The 20,650-nt window shown below is 32.2% G+C and overlaps 1 protein-coding gene across 2 annotated transcripts in view; it reads right to left on the reverse strand.

Annotated features, from left to right (window-relative positions):
- LOC106680401 (nephrin) overlaps window positions 1-13,126 on the reverse strand; it is a 233,905-nt gene extending 220,779 nt beyond the window's left edge. For both annotated transcript variants that reach the window (XM_067050553.1, XM_014420097.3), the window contains exon 1: window positions 12,998-13,126. In XM_067050553.1, coding sequence (XP_066906654.1) covers window positions 12,998-13,041 — 44 coding nt within the window. In that variant the 5' untranslated portion in view covers window positions 13,042-13,126. The remainder of the gene's footprint in view (window positions 1-12,997) is intronic.
- Between the last annotated feature and the right edge of the window lie 7,524 nt (window positions 13,127-20,650).

Genomic DNA, 20,650 nt, shown 5'->3' on the forward strand with positions numbered 1-20,650 from the left:
CCAAAAGCTGCCAGAACACCCATCCTCTTACCGTCCCATTTCTCTATTACCGATCATAGGAAAAATCCTTGAAAATTTTACTTTGAAACGTCTATACCCCATCCTAGATTCCAATCATATAATCCCAGATCAGCAATTTGGATTCCGACCATCCCACTCCACTATCCAGCAATCTCATCGTGTGGTGGACGTTGTCTCGTCTGCTTTGGAGCGCGGAATATACTGCGCGGGAGTCTTTTTCGATATAGAGCAGGCTTTTGATCGAGTCTGGCACCCAGGACTGCTTTACAAACTCCGTAAATTCCTTCCTCCTACATACTTTCTCATCATCCGTTCCTTTCTTACTGATAGATTATTCCAAGTAAACCATAATGGTTCCTATTCATCCGTCTATTTTCAATCCGCTGGTGTTCTTCAAGGTGTACACTCGATCCCATCATCTGCACAGTCTATACAGCTGACATCCCAACAACTCCTAAACACTATCCTTACCACGTATGCTGATGACACAAGTGTGCTCACACTTAATAATAACCTTTTATTGCATCCCAAACTCTCCAGTTCCATATCACAACCCTCGAAGAATGGTGCCGAAATTGGAGGATAAAAATAAATCCCATCAAATCACTTTTACTCTTAACGTAAACCTACTGCCCTACAGTATACTTTAATAATATGGCTCTTTCCCCTGTAGAAAAGATTCGTTATCTTGGACTGCACCTTGACAAACGATTAACCTGGAATCCTCACACAAGACTGAAAAGACTGGAAACTGCACGCAGATTCCGACTATTACAGCACTTACTAGACAAAAGGTCTAAACTTCCAACTTATTACAAAAGACTGATCTACATGTCAATAATAAGGCCCATCTGGAAATACGGAGTTGAGTTTTGGGGCTCCACTAAACCTTTGAATTCCTCTCGTATCCAGTCCTTACAACTCATAATCCTTCGTAAAATCCACACTGCTGCTTACTTTGTTACAAATAAAACCATCCATAAAGATCTAAATGTTCCTTATGTAACCGATCTAGCCTGAACCCGATATCATTCTTTCCATTTTAAACTCACTAACCACCCAAACCCACTAGTTTCTAACATTGCTTCCTCTTCCATTCCTGGCAATTCTCCTAGGAGCCTGAAAAGAAGATGGCTTCGTCTCTCTTCTGTATATTTGAGAGAGGGAGAGTCTACAAGAAAATAGTTATACTTAAAAATTAAGGCAATACATGTATTTTTTAATCTTGAGGATCAGTCAATAAGACAACTATATTCTGAATATCGGTTAAATGGGGGAAGGTAAATGTGGGTTTATTTAGGTTTTTCCAACACGTAAACGGTTTTTCTAACAGGTAATCATTCTGTTATTTCCATTTTATAATTTGTCCATTTAGTGTTTGTGTAGTTAACTATGTGTTATGTGTTTATAAGGTTGGAGAAACATGAATTTTGTACATCTGATTTCTTTGTCGATAGCCCAATTTTACGATAAAAGAGTTTACTTTAAGCGAAATTCAAAAGAAATTATTGCAATAGATAAATATAAGAATCAGGCTATCAACAAAAAATCAGATGTACAAAATTTAAATTATTTTTAATCCAACCTAGTTAACACTTAAATATAAATATACACAACTCTAAATATAAATAGACAAAATACAAAACAGGATTAACAGACTGATTACCTGTCAGAAAGAACGGTTACGTTACGTGTTGGAAAAAACAAAACAAAAAAAAACTGCATTTACCTTCCTCCATTTCACCCTTTTTCAGTTCTGGTACAATATTGAAAAGTAAATAATACCAAAATAAATAAAGCAAGAATTAATAAGGGTTTTTCTAGAAAATAAATAATTAATAGCTCATTTCAGTTTTGGAATAAATCTGAAGAGGTATAAAGTACTCCTCAAGAAAAAATAAAGTCTGAAAACTGAAAAATATTGAGGCGCACCTTCGAGAGGGAATTGGGTTGCAAGTTGAGGTGTACACCTAGCTCATTGTGAGTCAAGAGGGAGAAGACATTATCAACCAATGAGGATTAAATGGGAACCCGCTCTAACTCTCTCATCTATTGCCACAATATTCCTTTCAGTTAATCTGCCTGGGTGGATACAAATACTTCTAGAGTAGGATTCGTGATAAACAGATATGCAAGTAAAAATTTATGATTGAGGTTGTAGTAATGTAAATAAAGTTACTGAAAAACATTCTTAATCGAATATTCAGACATCCACTTATTTCCTTTTAATAAGCACTATAAAACTCTGCTTATCCGCCCTAGTCGGGAGCGATACAAAACCGGTTAAGCAGGACTGCCGGTTGATCCGGTGTGCGTAACTTTTTTTTCCAATATTAATTTAACTCATTTATCCGGCAAAAATTAATATGAAATACCGAGGAGTATAAAAGTCATATGTACAAAAATATAACATGATGTTAAATTTTTTAGAGGAATTAAAAAAAAACAACTTTTGGCACGTGTTTTAAGTCTTTAATAGTAGTTATATAGTCACTATTTTATGTTTCGTTTTACTAACATATTGTTTTCTCACCGATTTATTTATTTATTATTTTAAAAGTCTGTTAATTCGAAGAACCAGTTAAGCGGGGTTTCATTTCACCAGTGACGTATGTACATGCCAGACGTTTACCAATACTTGAAGATTGTACGATTGTAAGTCTTAGTTGCATTTTCATCATTTTGAAGGGGGGGGGGGGAGAGGCGTGGTATCACTCCAATTTCGTGTGGTAGGTAACCTCACCCCTCCTACCCCTAACAGAACTAACATGGAACAGATGCATGTTATTAGCCGAACGATATTAAATCCTCACGGAATAGAGATGTTTTTCATTTTAGCTGACAATTTTTTCATTGCTTGGTCAATCTACAACGGTTAAAATCGATCGTTATTGACATCAAAAGCGGTTTTGGCTTGTTGCTCAAGTACGTTCAAACTCATTATCAAAGATTTGACGAAAAAAACACACACACACACACACACACATTAATACAAATAAGATAAGCCAATAGAACGATATAACAAACAGCAAGGAACAACAACAAGACCATTGAAGATAGAAATGATATTACTTTTTTTTGGGTGATAATTTTCTAGTTTCTGTTCAGAATGTTCTTAAATATAGTTTGATAGGTTTATTATTATTATTATTCCTTTTTATTTACTTTAATATGTTTTTTGTTTACCCCATATATTTCAAATTATATTGCCTTGCATACTTTTAGAGCTTTAAAATGTTTCTTATGTAGTTTCTTACTTCGGAATTTTGAAGATATTTAACGAAGTTTTTGTTTTCATGCTTCGCACTGTTGTTTAATTTTTCTTTTTAATCTAGATTTTATTTATTTATAGTATTTCTTTTTCTTAAAGATTATCTGAGACTGTGATTTCTTTAAAAAATATAATCCTATTGATTTTTTGCGTACAAATTGTATATATTTGATTCTAAATGTATAATTCTCTATATAACAATGTTATAGATATAATGTGTTTAATACATGGTGTGAGCACAAATTTTTTTTTTAATGTTATAGTAAAGTTACCATCACGGTTAAAGTTAATAAGAATCTGTGGGTGATTTAACGCTTACAAACAACAGTTTTTTTTTTTCAGAATGCGAAGCAGCGACGAATTTCTTTTTACAAAGTCCAAGTTGCGAATAATCTTTACATAACATTCAATCTGAGTAAAGAAAAGTTATTTCAGAAGTAGATGAATTGGTGTTTACCGAATGAGCTTCTCGTGAAACGAAAGGAAGAATGTTTATTGGTTTTGGAGATGAAAAAGGAGACGGAGTATCACGTGTAGGTGGGGGGGAAAATTCCGCATAACTTTGGGATGTGTGTGGTGGGGTAATTGATATCGGGAAACTTCCCAGCTCCTAAAACATTTAAACAAGCCGTGGAGGAAAGCTTTCATGTTTATATTATCACTAGCAGATTCACTTCCTGATATGGTATCAATAAATATGTCTATATTTCTTTAACTAATAATTTCTTTAAAATCTGTTCTGGATTAAAAACGGAGACATATTACATTGGTTGGGATTTTTATTATAGTTATAATATCAGTTAATGTGATTCACACATTGTAGAGGTGAATTCCATTTCCATGCTAGAGGCAAGCAGTTGTAAATTATTTCTCCTTCTACACCATTTCATCTGAAAAGTATTCAGAGTTGGGACTTTTGTCACATTTGTGTTAATATGACAAGCTCAGCCTCTAAACGGATCCTGAGTTCACTCCTTACTGCAATTGTTTTGATGTAGGTACGTGAACTAGGTAGGTTATGCTTGGTTACCGGTTCGTAACAACTCGTGCTCTGTGACTCAGTGTGGAAGAGTCATAGCGCCCACTGAAATATTACATCGACGGAGTAGAGATATGAGGACCGTTGTGTGAATCAATACTAGAAGGTAACTGCAAGACGTTATTTAGAGAAGTTCCGGGCTAGACGTACAAGAGGATTCGAACCCACAACCTTCTGAATCAAGTACTCTGGGACCCTCAACTTTCAGCGAGCGTATGCTGGCTCGTAATGTTCGTATGTTTTATATCTTCTAGGAGAATCGTTAATATTCGGTTACAGTAAGGGAGGAAAAGTTTCCAACCTTGTCCTAGCCATCATTTATCGGAAGTTCAGAACGTTACGGAGATTAATTTCAAGGATTCAGATATAACTGGTGCTATTTTCAAGCCAGGTTCATATTAGACTCATCCAACCCTGTATGTCTGGATGACTTGGTGTGATGAGCCTTCATTTTGAAAAAGTTGATGTTTAAATTTGGGCTGTTGGTGTGAGATACACTGCATTTTTTCTTATATTGGTAAAACATCGACTTGTGCGTTGTTTTCCTATAGTTTAGAGTTTCTAGGTATTGTGATTGGATTCTCCTAATTGTGTCACTAAGTAAGATTTAAACTGAAATAGGTTTTTGACATTATAACCAATATTTATAGCCTAAGCGCAACATTTTGTCCATGTTTATAAAAATTGTACCTGATAATGCCATGTTTAAAGAAATTGTCAATGCCAAGACAAATTCTCTCCAATAAATGACTGTAGTTTTCGTATAACCGTCAGCGATCCTGAAAATACGAGTGCACACAAAGGACGGTTGATGCGATGGGTTAGAGTAGCAATGGGTGCAGCATAGGATAGCTTTATGTAAGGATGAGCACTTTGGGATAGTAGTGCCTTTCCACAGGTAACGACCTCAAAGCACCCCCACTTATATGTACTGCTCTTCCTTGGAAAGAATATTTAGGGTCTTTTCTAGGGGCGAGATTACGTAGTACACCCCAAGCCTCAATTTGGTATCGTAGCTTCTTTGACGTAGAGTCAATAGCTATTTCTGTAACCTCCAAAGGAATTTGAAAGTAAGAATATATTTTTTAAAAAACTTGGGGCTGATCGTGTTTAATTCAAGATTTCACCAATAGCTACTTTTGTAACCTCCGAAGGAATTTGAAAGTAAGAATATATTTTTTTTAAAACTTGGGGCTGATCGTGTTTAATTCAAGATTATACTATTGAATACCATCCTCCATACACCATTTTCTTTTCCCAACGTTTCAGCGGATATATGAAGATAGGCAATGTTAATAAAAGGAAATAATGCCTTTGATCTTTATTTTCAACTGAGCGTATCTAATCTAATTTTATTTAGATGGAGGTGGTAGTTTCTTTATTTTCCAATGTTTCCCCTAACTTTTTAAAGCTTCATCAGGGCTAAAAAAATACAAAAACAACTAAAAATATTTTTACATAATAGGATAAAATGCAAAAGGTAAATTAAGGTAGGGTTAAAATTATGTTAATATAGTATAAATATAAAATAGACAGTGATAAGAATATAAATATATGTTTAATTAGTGAATGAAAAGTTCATCATCAGTATTAAAATTTTATTTATTCGTCTATTAAACAAAATAATAAGTTACCTCCACTACGGTTTTATAAAATTTTTTTCTATGCGTTTGGAACAACAGTATATTCTTTCTGAACCAAGAACAGTTTTCTGTTGAGATAATTAGGACTAAGCTAAAAAGGAATGTCTTGTTAGAGTTTAATAGGGTAATTATACTGATAATAAAATTTACACTGAATTGGGAAAGACACATACTTATCTACAACCTAAATTACAAAGAAATTAGTTCAAGTGTTATAATAAATTGAATGTGAAACTAGAATTCAATGATAATTAGAATGAGAAACATAAAGTTTGCTCTGCAAATTTTCTAAATATCTTGAGAAAACTGCATTGGTCGGTGTAACATATCTTGTTGATGGCAAGTGCAGAGTTATTTGTTAAATTCAATTTTTCCACTAATGCCTGTTGAACAGATTCGATACTTAGGACTCCATCTTGACAAGAGACTTACTTGGAATCCACACACAAGACTGAAACGACAAGAAACTGCTCGTAGATTCCGATTGCTACAACACTTACTTGACAAACGCTCTAAACTTCCCATTTACTACAAAAAATTAGTATACACTACAATAATCAGACCAATTTGGACATATGGAATTGAGCTCTGGGGCTCCACCAAACCATTAAATTCTTCCCGCATCCAATCGTTACAATCGCAAATCCTACGTAAAATCCTTGATGCTCCTTATTACGTCACAAAAAAACTCATTCATAAAGACCTTAACATCCCATTCGTCACAGATTTGGCCCAAAACAGATATGCGTCTTTTTATTCCAAACTCCTTAACCATCCTAACCCATTAATTCTTAATCTTTGATCCTTAACAATCCCTGATAATCCTCCGAGGCGTCTGAAAAGAAGATGGCCACGGGACCTTCTAATTTAAATTAATGTTTGAAGTACCACCAATGGGTGGTTCCTTCCCAAGATTTTCAAGTGTATATGAAACATACTACTTATTTATCTATTGTATTATTTTGTACAGTTGTAAATTACATTAAATAAATAATTTAAAAAAAAATTCAATTTTTTCTCTCAAAAATGGAAGAATCATCAGGTGATAGCAATTTGAAAGACCTGAACCTTCAATAGTTGTAAAAACCTTGTAAAATAAATTTCACACATTTTATAGTCGAATTTAGAGAAATGTACAGAACAAGGTAAGAATAATCACAGGTTAATCATGTACATATGTTGATTATGAGTTAATTGCTTTAATAATTTATATTATATATTCTTAGGCATTAAGGTAAATTATTGCTTTATATTTTAATACACATGATATATTCAAAAACAAAAAGCCGTGAATCTATATTGACTGATTAATATTAGTTTGCAGATTATAACTTATTTTATCAGAATTATTTAAAGGTATGTTAACGCATTTGAAAAGGACCGATTGGCTTAAGAGAGAGAACCTACGTAACACGGGTTGAATCGAGCCCTAATAACGTCCTCCAAAGTTGGACGAAACCTTGGTTACTAACAAACAGTTTTTCTAATATTTCTGTAACTCTCTAGACCGCCACCCAGACCGTTTTCCTATGATAATCGCATACGACCAACTAATGACGAAAAAAATTCTAATATCCGTATTCATTCTAATAGTCCATAAATATTGAAACTTGCTATAGACGTCGGGTGACTACGAAAATCAAGACTCTTCTGAAAATGCATTGATTTTCATATTTTTCTGTTTATACGTTGAGATCCAAGGAGCTTTCTGTATGATCCGTTGCGTTTGGTGGAAGACTACTATACCATGTTTCATTATTAATATACATCACTAATATGTTTAAATAGCTATGAAATAATATCCCGAATCTTAGAACGAATAGGGGTATGGTATAGGGTATATGGGGTATTGGATAAGGTATATGGAGTATTCCATAGTCCTTTTTTTTTTTTAAATTAAATTATTTTTTATTCATTTCTTTTTTAGTTGACCTCATTTAGAGTCAAGGTCATCAATGTTATAATCATATTATTATCGGTACACTTTGATAACTTTATTTTAAAATTAAAAATATTAACTAAGAAATGAAAAAGGGATAAGCATAACAAGTAAGCTAGAGAGGAGTAGAGGTCGGTTACCTCAGCTCACTCACTATATCTGCTACACTAATGCAATGATCCGAGTGGTCGAAATGAGTGGCTTAAGACATGGGACTTAAAAATCGGTTGTGCAGTTCGTTCAAAAACATTACTACAAACACTTTAAACATACTGAGCTCAAGTAATTTTTTAAAAAATCATGGGATCTCATTGAATAATTTACGCAAGAAAACTATCGGATTAAAACCCTAACACTAAAAATCGGATGAGCTGTTTACATTTGTTACAGGAATTATATATATTTTATGATATTTGAGACCCCTTCAACACAATATCCCACTTTAGCTAGGATGTAGTCAGGTTATTGACTGTCAATTGTTATTTATGTGAGAAGACATTTTTACAACGACTGGAAAACAAGTACTGAGATTTTTGAGATGCATCCAAAAAGATCCATATTGGAATGATTTTTTTTAACAAAATATAGAATTGCATTTATCCTAGTCGCTAAAATATGACTAGAAAGTTATCATTTTAATCCAAACGAAGCAATAAATAAAACGGACAAAAGAATAAGGGATGAGCCCCCCAGGGGAAAAAAATGAAAAAGAAAAATCAGATTTTACTAAGAGTGGGGACTACATCGGGAGGGGGGGGGGAGAGCCGGGTTTTAAACAATACTGCCATTCACAGCGGAGCCTCCCCACTCAAGCAATAATTGGCACCCCAACCCTAATATATTACGAAAATTTTTCGAAGTGAAATCCTTTTTCACCGTATTTTTTCCGATATTGAACAAAGTTAATGGATGAGAAAATTGTTCAAAGGGGGGAAGGGGTGAGAGTTAATTTATATATCGTATCAGGGTCGGCCGGCCCTTCTAATTTATGTTCCACCTCAGAAATGGGAGGGGCTCATTTCTTATACCTTATATATACATTATACCGATTTCGGTCACTTTCCGCTCGGGATTGGAAAACAAGTATAATTCCATTGTCAGATAAATAATTCACTGCTAATGTTTCGCGATCAACTGTTTCATTGTAAAACATTACATATTTATTGACTTATTTACAGCAAATATAAATAAATTAGCAGTATAGATAACATAGTAAAATATGAGAAGGTTTTGTCGTAGTTGCAATTTTTGAAATCCCCTTCTTCAGTTTTTAATGTTGCTGACCGCGAATCTAAATTTCGTAAACAGATATTTTTATGGGAACTTTTTTTTTCACTAATGTTTTTAAAAGAATATGGCCTCGTGACCTTATATTGTAAACTGTTTTTAGAGTTCTACTACTGGGTAGTTTCTCTACATCCTGTATCATATCATTATGTCATTATGATCAAATTTACTGGTTGTATTTTTTTATACAGTTGTAAATATCAACAAATAAATAAAATAAAAAAAAATGTTTTTAAAACTTTTTTTTAATTTCTAGAATATATCGCTTTACAATAATTACAGAATTTCCTACACTTTATACATGGAAGATTGTAAACTATAGAATAACTAATACTTCCTGTCCTAGATTGAGTTATTAATGACGTAAAAGCTAGTGTCATATTCAAAATCGTTTAAACTATTATTAAACAAATTGAAAAGATTTATCTTTATTAAATATAATTTCATTACTATAATAATTTTATATAAATATAACTAAGTATTCCAACACTTTGAATTATTGAAATCAAGAAAGAAAAGATGAGTTATATGATTTACCGAAATAAATAAAACAGTCCACGTTTAATTTAATTATCCTTTTTCTCATTTATAGATGATATCAATTCTGTTGTGGCAAATTCAAATTCCTTTTACTGAGAAGTAAAAATTCTTCCAACTGATTTTGACTTTATTTTATTTTATTTTTGAATAAACAAATAATTTAATTTATTTAAGGTCTAAAGATTTTTCAGTTGATTGATAACGTATTGTGAAAAAATTATAAACATTTTGTAATTTGATGAAAATGTTTCAGTAATGCAGTATTTGTACGAATATAGCACTGCGATTTTGTGAACATGAAAATTAATTACATTAATAATATAAAGCCACTAGAGAGCACTTATTTGCTGAATTACGAGCTGGCCTATTCTTCCTACATGGCACAACCACGCCATCTTTGGACGTCATGTACTCCAATACTAGGGGCACACGAAATTTTTAAAATTCAGTACCTTTTTAGGGGTGGAAGAGGGGTTAATCTTGACTGTTATCTGTTCATTGAATGTTAATTCGATTGACTATTAAATGTATAATTATATTTTAACTGCATAAAATATATAAGTAAATGAATGTAAATACCAGCCGACACATTTCTTTCGTTCAGTATTATATTTCGACAAAATATCTCTCTTCAAAAATAAATTTAAAACAATTGTAGAAAAACCTGACCGTGCCCACTGAAAAAACCGTTATCTATGCAAATTTCAAAAAGAATACTAAAATAAGAAAGTTTGGTTTACAAAAAGAGGTTATAAAGAATTCAGAAAGGTCCTCTATCATTCACATCTTGCGTTGAGTTAATCCGTTGCGCGTGACCCTCGGAGCCGACTCGCTTTTGCTCATTTTGCTCTGGAAGGAGTCAAAAGGGACTTGATTTCTGCTTAGCCATAGCCCTCACAGCATGCATTATTCATGTCACGAATCCAACTCTTACACATACTTGAAAAATGTTGAAAAATGTATAAATATTTTTAGAAGCCCTCATAAACTCATATACTATTAAAAAGAGCCTTATTATCCGGTAAATTAATATTCATAACAGGCCCTCCTATCGTTTTATAATGGAAAAAGGGCTCTTTGAGATTTGGATTTATGTGCTGCACATATCAGCATGAATTAAGGCTTCATGAAATTACTTTGTAGCTTTGAGCTTGTAGTGTATCTTTAAAACGGTAGCCCATGTGTATACGAGTATAAACATTACAGTTGAACAATATACTTATCTTAAATGATGTTATTAGATAAATACTCCTAGATTAGAAATTCAATAAAAGTTTTATTGAGTAATACTACATTCTGTTGTACCTAAAGGCACTAATATTAGGCAAAACATAATTCATTTACACCATACTCGTAGAAAATATGAATATATTAAATAATTATTTATTTATTGATATTTACAACTGTATAAAAATACAAGTAAATTTGATCGTAATGAGATAATGATATGATACAGGATGTAGAGAAACTACCCAGTAGTAGAACTCTAAAAACAGTTTACAATATAAGGTCACGAGGCCATCTTCTCTATTAAATAATAAATAGAAAAAATGAAAGAAAATTAATCTATTATTAAAATAAATATTTAGGGACTCTTCTAAATGCAATTTGATATATGCCTGCACAACTTCCAACTAGGCTTGTACTTGTGGTGGAAAAAGCAGTACTCCAGGAAATCCCAGTTTTTCTTCCACATCCGCATCACTGGTATTGAAAGCCAGTAGAGGTTAAAGCGAGGCTATATAGCCACAGATGCGAAGGCCCTTACCAGAACTCCAATATAACTGTTTACAATAGGTCTTTGGGCCACTTCAAACTTCGGGGAGGATCGTAAGGATGGTTGAAAATAAATTGGGATTGTGCTAAAGGAAAAGTATAATGAGTGAGATTCTTAAGGAATATGGAGAATTTGGATGGAATAAGATCTAAGACAAATGGGATGCTAAGGTCATGATGTAGGGTCTTGTTGGCTGCATAGTGTGGAGCATTAAATATTTCATTATTGAATAATATGGCAGAAATACAAGGAAGAGAAAAAGAAAAAAAAATTGAAGAAAGCTAAACTAATAGCAGATAATTTTTTTTCAGAAACCAACATTTAGTCCAGATTCGCACGACTTTATCAAAGCTGAATCCTGGGATATGTGAAATAAATGAACTAAATCTCCAGGCTGCAAAGTCGGGCAAAACTTTGATTATTAATAAGTAGTTTTTCAACTATTTGTTTACCATTCTTCACTGTTACCCCAAGCATCTTCCTAAAATTACTTACATGCGATCTATAAATAATCTTTCGGAAAAAATATTGTTCAGAGGACTTAAGAATGAAAGAATTGAACTGGAAAATATAGCTGTACCCCACAGTTCAAAACCGCTGCTTTAGATGCCTTTTAGAATTACTAATTTACAATAGTCAGTTACTAGGGTAAATATAATAAAACATCTTTCAAATTCTTCAATATACATAGAATTTAATATTCATGTTTTTCTATGTATACTGTTCAATTACTTTACATAATTTCTAAATCAGTGAAAATCAACTTCAAAGTTAGCCCAGATGGGATAAGCTAATTTTATAATGTATATTTGCTATATTTGTCCTACAAGATGCAGGGTTCCAAGTTCTGTCAACGAAGAACTCAAATAGCGTTACAATTTATAATCTATTATCAATAACATGATAAAATTATGTTATTTTCTTTTATTTTATTAGTTTAATACCAAAAAGTGTATGCAACGGCAATACATAAAATCCTACATAAAAAAATTAGATATTCCGAAAAAAGTCATTTAAAAAGATAATTAAACATAACAATTGGATTTACAAAGTTTAAAATTGTAAATAAACTGAGTAAAATCAATATCTTGAAAAAAATATCGAAATAAAAAATGCGCCAATTTGCTTTGTGAACTTTTCACGAGAGAGGAAAGTAAAAAAAAAATGTATTTAAGTTTTATGGGAAATGTCAATTGAGTTTTTTCACACAAAAACGCTATAACAGGTTTTATCTTTACGAGGAGGGATTGAAAATTTTTAATAGCAGCTATAGCAGGCGTCATAAATCTGAGAATTGATCGCAATTAGGGGTTAGGTGGGTGTATTGTTACTGGTAGTTATTTTTTTTTTTTGTGTGTGTTTCTTGAAGAACAAAAGCCGTTCATATGTAGGCACATGTTGTTTGAAAGAAAAAAAAAATGCGGGCAACTGATTCTTCATGATTTATATTAAAATGATACTTTATAATAAAATAGCTCACCTATAGAGAGGCTCTCCAGCTGAATCCTTGAACCAGAGAACCATGTACACAGCATCGTCTTTGTCCCTCGCCGTGATATCGCAAGGGAGTGCTGCCTTCTTCCCCAGCACGCCCTCAACGTCGAAAATGGGAACTAGAACCAAAAGAAAAGTCATTATAGCATAGCTCATACAAAAGGTAAAGTATATATAAAAAATAATCAATCAGTTTGAATAGAACAATAGTCTTTTCCGGGAGTCAAGAGCATGAGAGTAAAAGGTTCACACGATAGATGTCGGGAAGGTGTGCTTATGCAACTAAGCGTTACAGAAGCTGAACCACACTTCATTCTTCATCCTGTTCAATATACATAGACAAAATTTACTCAATATTAAAATAAATGTTTCACGATTGAAATATTAACAATTTACAATCATTGCCTATGATGTACAAGCCACATTACATTCAAATGCTTATTTTGGAATATATCGTGCCAGGCTTGTAAGAGCGGCACAACTTATATTAGTGGATTCCTTTCCAAGTGAGAATGAAAGCGACAGATCATGAACTCTTGTTTACTCGATATCTCTCGGCTCATAGAACATAATATACTTCAATGCTTTGAGCATATGACAATCCATAATTTTGAAAACAATTAAAATTTCGTGCAAAATCCTACTTTATTAATTCTTAATATCTTTTTATTATCCTCATTTGTACAATACCACTATCCCTACATACATTGATTAAGAATTGTAAAATTATTTTGATCAAATAAACAATTTTCATCCTGCTTTCTAAATTCTTGCCATAAGCCCTTAATTTAAAAACATAAATAAATAAAATTTAGAGATGAAAATGAATTTATAATAAAAAACACAAGAAATTCCCATTATCACCAGAAAATTGTTCACTCCTATTCGTGCTATGAGCAAAAGTAGAGAAATACGTTCAAGCACTGTGCTATATTACAGGCACCTGAATTATAAAAATAATCTAGACAAAAGTATTTGCTGTTTTTACGAAGGTTATCAGTATAACCGGAATATAAACACCGATTATATATTAGTTTATTTATGAAAGTTTCATGTGTATACGTAACATATATCAATAATTAAATACTATCACCAATATATTTTATTTACACAAATTAAATTTCCAGAACTTTTTACAGAATTGATTTGAGATGATACATTCACTATTATAATTATAAATGTTTGTTTAATTGTCTTTGGGGATAGACCCCATAAAATAATGGTAGGTCTTAACCAGACAAAGTGGTGATTTATTAACAAAATTAAAAAAAAAAAAAATATTAAGCAAAAGTTATAAGCACTTAACTCCCTCATTATAGACAGACAAATAAATAAAATGTTGTTAATTTTGGTTGGATGTAAATATTTTATTGTAACTTGAGTAAAATTTTGATATAATACACATATCAAGTATTATTACTAAGTTATATTAGGAATAAAATATTTCTTAATCATTTCGTCTTCCAATAATGAAACATAAAGCAGTTAATCTTGGAATAGCAGGAATAGTTTTAATTTTGAAATTGGTTACACTCAATACAATATTAAAAAGTGGAAGGGTGGAGTCTTGTTGGAGTTCGTTTCGATTCCAATAATATTGTACATAAATAACTAATAAATAAATGTACATAAATAGCATGGATTGTAATACTGATTCGAACCAACGACGTACCTTGTAGTGTAGGGTTTGGTCAGCTTAGAACCTAAAAGATGTTGAGATAAAAGATGAAATAAAGCGTAGAGTGATCCCATTGAGGAAAATTTAAAAACAAAGAAAGAATTGCTGTGTTCAGTAGAATATTTAACTTAAATACGTTTTGTCATAAAGCTTTGATGTTCCTTCATTGGTAATTTGTTAATCGCAGAAATATAGGTGATAAGGACTCTGGTTGTATTCCACGGGAACAAGGAATTCCAATCTCAATACGATCTTGGGCCTAATAGAATTAGTGCGAAGATAGCCCCCAAAGCCAACGTAAGTATTTCGGCAGGGAAGTTTTTTTTTTCTTTTTTTTTTTTACTTCCCGCTTATTGATTCGACTGGAAGGGCCTCATTTGAAAGTTTCTTAACCTTCCCCCTCCAAGTCGCCGCAAACTCTTTCTTTATAGGCATGGAAAGACATTTCCAGATTGACTGTGTTATCTTCCAGCTTCCCTGCACAATCTCCCTTTAGCTGTACAGTTATAGTGTTTCTCCCCTTAACTCCGCCTGCTATTTACGAGCTGGTACAGTCTTTATGTTAAGAAGTCGCTACTAACTTTTCCGGCTCTTACTTTACTGGAGGTAGTCCTTTCAGTATTTAAACTGTGATTGTAAAAAAAACTAATTTAAAAACTTTTATTTATTTTATATTCTGTATTTAGTACCATGTTAGCCTGGTAGGCTTACTTAGTTAATATAACAGATACATTTTTTTTTAATTGATTATGCGGGGGTTATAGTCACGTACAAAAGACACCCCTAACTATAAACAACGAGATAAAAAAAAAAAAGATAAAAATAATAATTCTTGACAAGAGGGAAAAGAAAAGTGATTAACAAAAACAACGACATTCATAGATCAACCATTGCCCTCTAATCAGAAAAAAAAGTTAATTTGAAAAAAGAACGACGAAAAAAAAAGAAGTAATGTCAATAATAGAATTTATTACAGGATGTTCAGTCTTCGGGTTGAGGTTAGATTTCCCAAGTTGTAAGTTATTGCTCCTTTAACTTTCAGTAATTGGGAATGGAAATTAATGTAATCTTCTATTGATTGCACTTGTATTTCCCGATGCAGTTGGCTAAGTAATGTAATAATTAATACAATAAGTTATAATATAAAATATGTTGTATGTTTCATATAAACTTGAAAATCTTGGGAAGGAACCACCCATTGGTGGTACTTCAAGCATTAATTTAAATTAGAAGGTCCCGTGGCCATATTCTTTTCAGAAGCCTCAGAGGATTATCAGGGATTGTTAAGGATGAAAGATTAAGAATTAATGTGTTAGGATGGGTAAGGAGTTTGGAATGAAAAGACGCATATCTGTTTTGGGCCAAATCTGTAACGAATGGGATGTTAAGGTCTTTGTGAAGGGCGAAAATTAAAAAAAAAAAAACTCATAATTTCGATGCCTTTATTCACCATCAATTTCATATATTACCAAGGCTGAAGGTGTAGTATATTTAAAAGGAAAAAAAAAAGTTTTATTTCTACCCTTCAGATTTTTCTCTATTTTCTCCATATCAATTGGCAGGATTTTATTATGCTTTGTCTACCATTTAGTATTATTTGAGGTGGTTCTGAAGGGATTCAAAACTATTGATGTACATTATTCAACGTTAAGACTCATTCATAAAGTAAAGTATTGTTCTAGAACTTCCAGGAGACTTTGAAATGTATTTCTGTATCCTCAGCGAACATAGCTACGTCTGTTTGGACTGGATGATGTTATGATAAAAGTTAACGAGAATGGAGGAATACCGTTATCGTTTTGTCTGATGATGGAATTCATATTTCATATTCATATTTCTGGGATTTACTGTAACAAAATATATTAGTAAAAATATTTCCAAAGCCCACTATGTATTGAAAGCTTTATTTAAATTGTTTTATTTGAAAATTTGATAAAATAGTTTTCCACGTGGAGAAAACCTTGAAACAACTTTATAATTTGTGGATTGATTAAATTTAATATTTTCAATCGAATATTTTATAAGTAACTTATGGTGTAATTGGTTTTTTAATATTTTTATTTTCATGGATATGACTGTCTGTGTGTCTGGGATAGAGCGAAGTTGGATAGTGGGGATGAGTCAGATGAATTGTGAGGTATTAACAAGTATCAATTGGTAATTGCAACGTGTTCTTGTAGTACATGTATACAAGTAGCCCTCATCTATTGTGAATCAATCGTTTAGATCTGGGCAGCTTGACAGTCATTGCAAACTCCGGTGTGAAATGTTTTGCAGGAATCGGAAAGGGGGTTAACACCTTATTCTGGTCTTCGGGAGCGGATTTTCAGTTTGACTCCAAATAGACTGTAATAGTGATATAACTGTCTAACACTGTCTGTGTGTGTGTGAGAGAGTATCGATTTGCTTTGGCTCATGTTAATTAAAGTCACAAATCTAATTTAAGATCAACCATTTCTTTTTATGTCATAAATTTGATGGAATGATCGATCAGTATCATCATTGAATTTATGTAAGAATACATAAAAAATTCCTGTAGTTATTTATATAAAATGAGTAAGCAAGTAGAGGTTAAGTTTGTGAATTGGAAATTAAAACAAATACTTTTTAAACGTTAAATTCTGTACAAGAAAATACTTAATTTAGAGAGAACTCCATTTTCTTGTTTCTATTTTTTTTAATCTTTTTTTTTGCAGCAAACCGACATTTAGATCTTAAGTGATGTTTTATTCTTAAAAGTATCGGATTTTATATTTGAGAAGAGGGAAGATACTTGGGCATAAAAGAAGTACTTAAAACTGTTTTTCTTCCAGCCTTTCTCTTTTTTTTTTATCTTTTATTACCCGGTGAAAAACAAAACACCTCTCTTTCGTTGTATAGACATCCTTATCCTAGAGATTCGTGGATGAAAATCCTTTTCAAATCATTAATAATAATATTATTCCTAATTAATAAACAAGAAATATTAATAATAATATTAAACATTATTACTGATGAATAATGTACACAAGTTTATTGTTTATATTTGAAAAGTGGTACGAGCCTAATCATTTAAAAAAGAAAATGTTAAAAAAGCACAAGGACGAACAAAGAACGAATGATTACAATTTAAAAATTAAAAACTAAAGCTATGAAAATGAGGCTAGACAAAAAATATTAAGACACCGATGATCGACGGAATAGTTGGCCAACGATTTATTGAATAAATATTTTGTTTTAAACAATGGGACTGCAATCGAAATTTCACCCCAATTTTTGATTACTTTAATGGAAACTATATACAGTTAAGAACCAAAATTGATGACTCTGACAACCACAGCAGAATAAAAAATGGCGTCTGTAGTTTTTCAAAAATCAAAACGTGTGTCTAAACAACTATAAATCATCATTTTGTGAATTTATTTTGGCAAATATCAAGAATATTACTACACCTAAGTAGATAAATGTTATAAACTACCTTTATAGTACATTAGACTAGCTTTAATTCGATCGCTAAAAGACTTAAAATCTGTACAATTCACTAAATTCTAATTTTTCTAATTTGTTATTAAAATTGTAATAGAATGTACAGTTCTATTAGAACTCATATTTTAGAAAATTTACTAAACATTAAATGAAGTTTTATTAGGTTTTTTATTTTAGTCGATAGGTTTAAAGAAATTGAGTTCCGAAAGAAAAAATATATCTTCTTAACGTTTTAAAACAGCCGTTATTTTATATTCCCTCCCTAACTATGATTGGCAGACTCATCAATAGACTGGTAACTATATATAGTTTTCCCTGGGCTCTTGGAGGAAGTAATCTTTTTTTTTTATTTATTTATTGATATTTACAACTGTATAAAAAATACAACTAGTAAATTTGATCATAATGACATAATGATAATGATTTGATACAGCATGTAGAGAAACTACCCAGTAGTACAACTCTAAAAACATTTTACAATATAAGGTCACGAGGCCATCTTTTCAGGCGCCTCGGAGGATTGCCAGGAATGGAAGAGGAAGCAAGCAACAGTGAGCATACATGTGTCATCAGCATACGTGGTAAGGATAGTGTTAGGAGTTGTCGGGATGCCAGCTGTATAGACGGTGTAAAGGATGGGACCGAGGATACTACCTTGAGGAACACCAGCGGATTGAAAATAGAGGGATGAACAGGAACCATTGTGGTTTACTTGGAATAACCTATCAATGAGAAAGCAACGAATGATGAGAAAGTATGTAAGAGGTAGGAATTTACAGAGTTTGTAAAGCAGTCCCGGGTGCCAGACTCGATCAAAATCCTGCTCTATATCGAAAAAGACTCCCGCGTTGTACATTTCGCGCTCTAAAGAAGACGAGACAACGTCCACCACACGATGACATTGCTGGATAGTGGAGTGGGATGTTAGGAATCCAAACTGGTGATCTGGGATTATATGATTGGAATCTAGGATGAGGTATATGTGTTTCAAAATTAGTTTTTCGAGGATTTTTCCCATGATCGGTAATAGAGAGATGGGACGGTAAGAGGATGAAGTAATCTTTGAGAACAAAATTTACTTTTATCAAATTTCGAATGTGTTTTTATTTTATTGTTATCTAAATTTAATTTTCTTTGTCTTATATATAAGTTATTTTATTTTTATCATGTGGTTAGTTTTATTTCATTATACTTTTGATATATATTTATATTTTTATTTATACAAATCAAAAATGTTTTATGTATATTTCTTTATCGTTATTATTTTAAACTAAAATTGTTTTTATTTTAATTCATTGAGTACTATTATTATTACTTAAAACCCTTAAATAGTAGAAGATTGTATTAATTATCTTCAATAAACTAAATTTCCTATAAAAAAAAAGGTATCGTAATTTAGCCATTTTACCCAATTTTTTCCCGGGTACTCAACAATCACCTGTTGATGCAAAAAACTACCTGAAATGGAGTCCGATTGGATCCTCATAAGTGGGTTTAGTGTGATATCGTATTTAATATTACGTAATCATAACTAACTAACTAGAGAGGCAATAAGTTATTTTTTAAAATGAATTTTGATTTCTACAAATTCTACTTAAAATAAAAAATATTAAAATAATATTTAATTAATTAAAATAGTATACCTAGAACTACATATTTTTGGAAATACTCTATGATTGTTACAAAGGGATTGGTAATCTGATGTCCACTTCAAGCTGGATTGATTTTTTTTTCTCTGCCAAAAGCGAAAGGGCAATATGGGAACTAAGCCGTGGATATCTGAAGCCTCTGAAGGAATGCCTTAATTACCAGAGTTTGCTACGTAATTAACTAACAAGATAGATGGCTCCGGTAGCCACCTTTTTACCCTCGAGGGCTAACACCTACGGAATCTCCCAATAAGAAAATACCATCATCCTCTGCCTGTCTTACTTCAGCGAGGCTACTGTTCAATTATTACTTTTCTTGGGGGGACAACCACTGAGATCCGAATACCACGAAAGAAAAATTAAAACAAACATCGTATACTTACTATCAGCTATCATGTATACCTAGTGAGGCAGTATTGTCTCGACAATAGCTTCACTACTGTAATTTACTTCCAGCTGTAATCTACTTCCAGGTACTTTTTTCCTCCTCATATTTTTCCCTAATGTAGGTGGCAAAACTGGGCAGGTAACTAAATGAAGAATTGTCCAAACACTGCACTAATTCATAATTCACAAGCTAGATAGCTATGTAATTTATAATAAAAAATACAATCCCAACTTCAGTCAACAACAGAGCTCACATTTTTTTATCAGTAATAAAATTCCTCATTCAGGAGACATAATATCTTCATAAAAAATTCATATGAAATTTCTCTTTAAGAAAAATGAACTTTTGTTAACAAAAGTTGTTACTAATGATAAAATCTACTATCATGACAGTACAGTTGCACTTGGTATAGCGTGCTAGCTGGCAGTACATGTTACGGTAGTGAAGCTGCTGTAAGAT

Source organism: Halyomorpha halys, unplaced genomic scaffold (assembly GCF_000696795.3).
Source record: "Halyomorpha halys isolate HHAL.00 unplaced genomic scaffold, Hhal_1.1 Scaffold260.1, whole genome shotgun sequence".
NCBI lineage: Eukaryota > Metazoa > Arthropoda > Insecta > Hemiptera > Pentatomidae > Halyomorpha > Halyomorpha halys.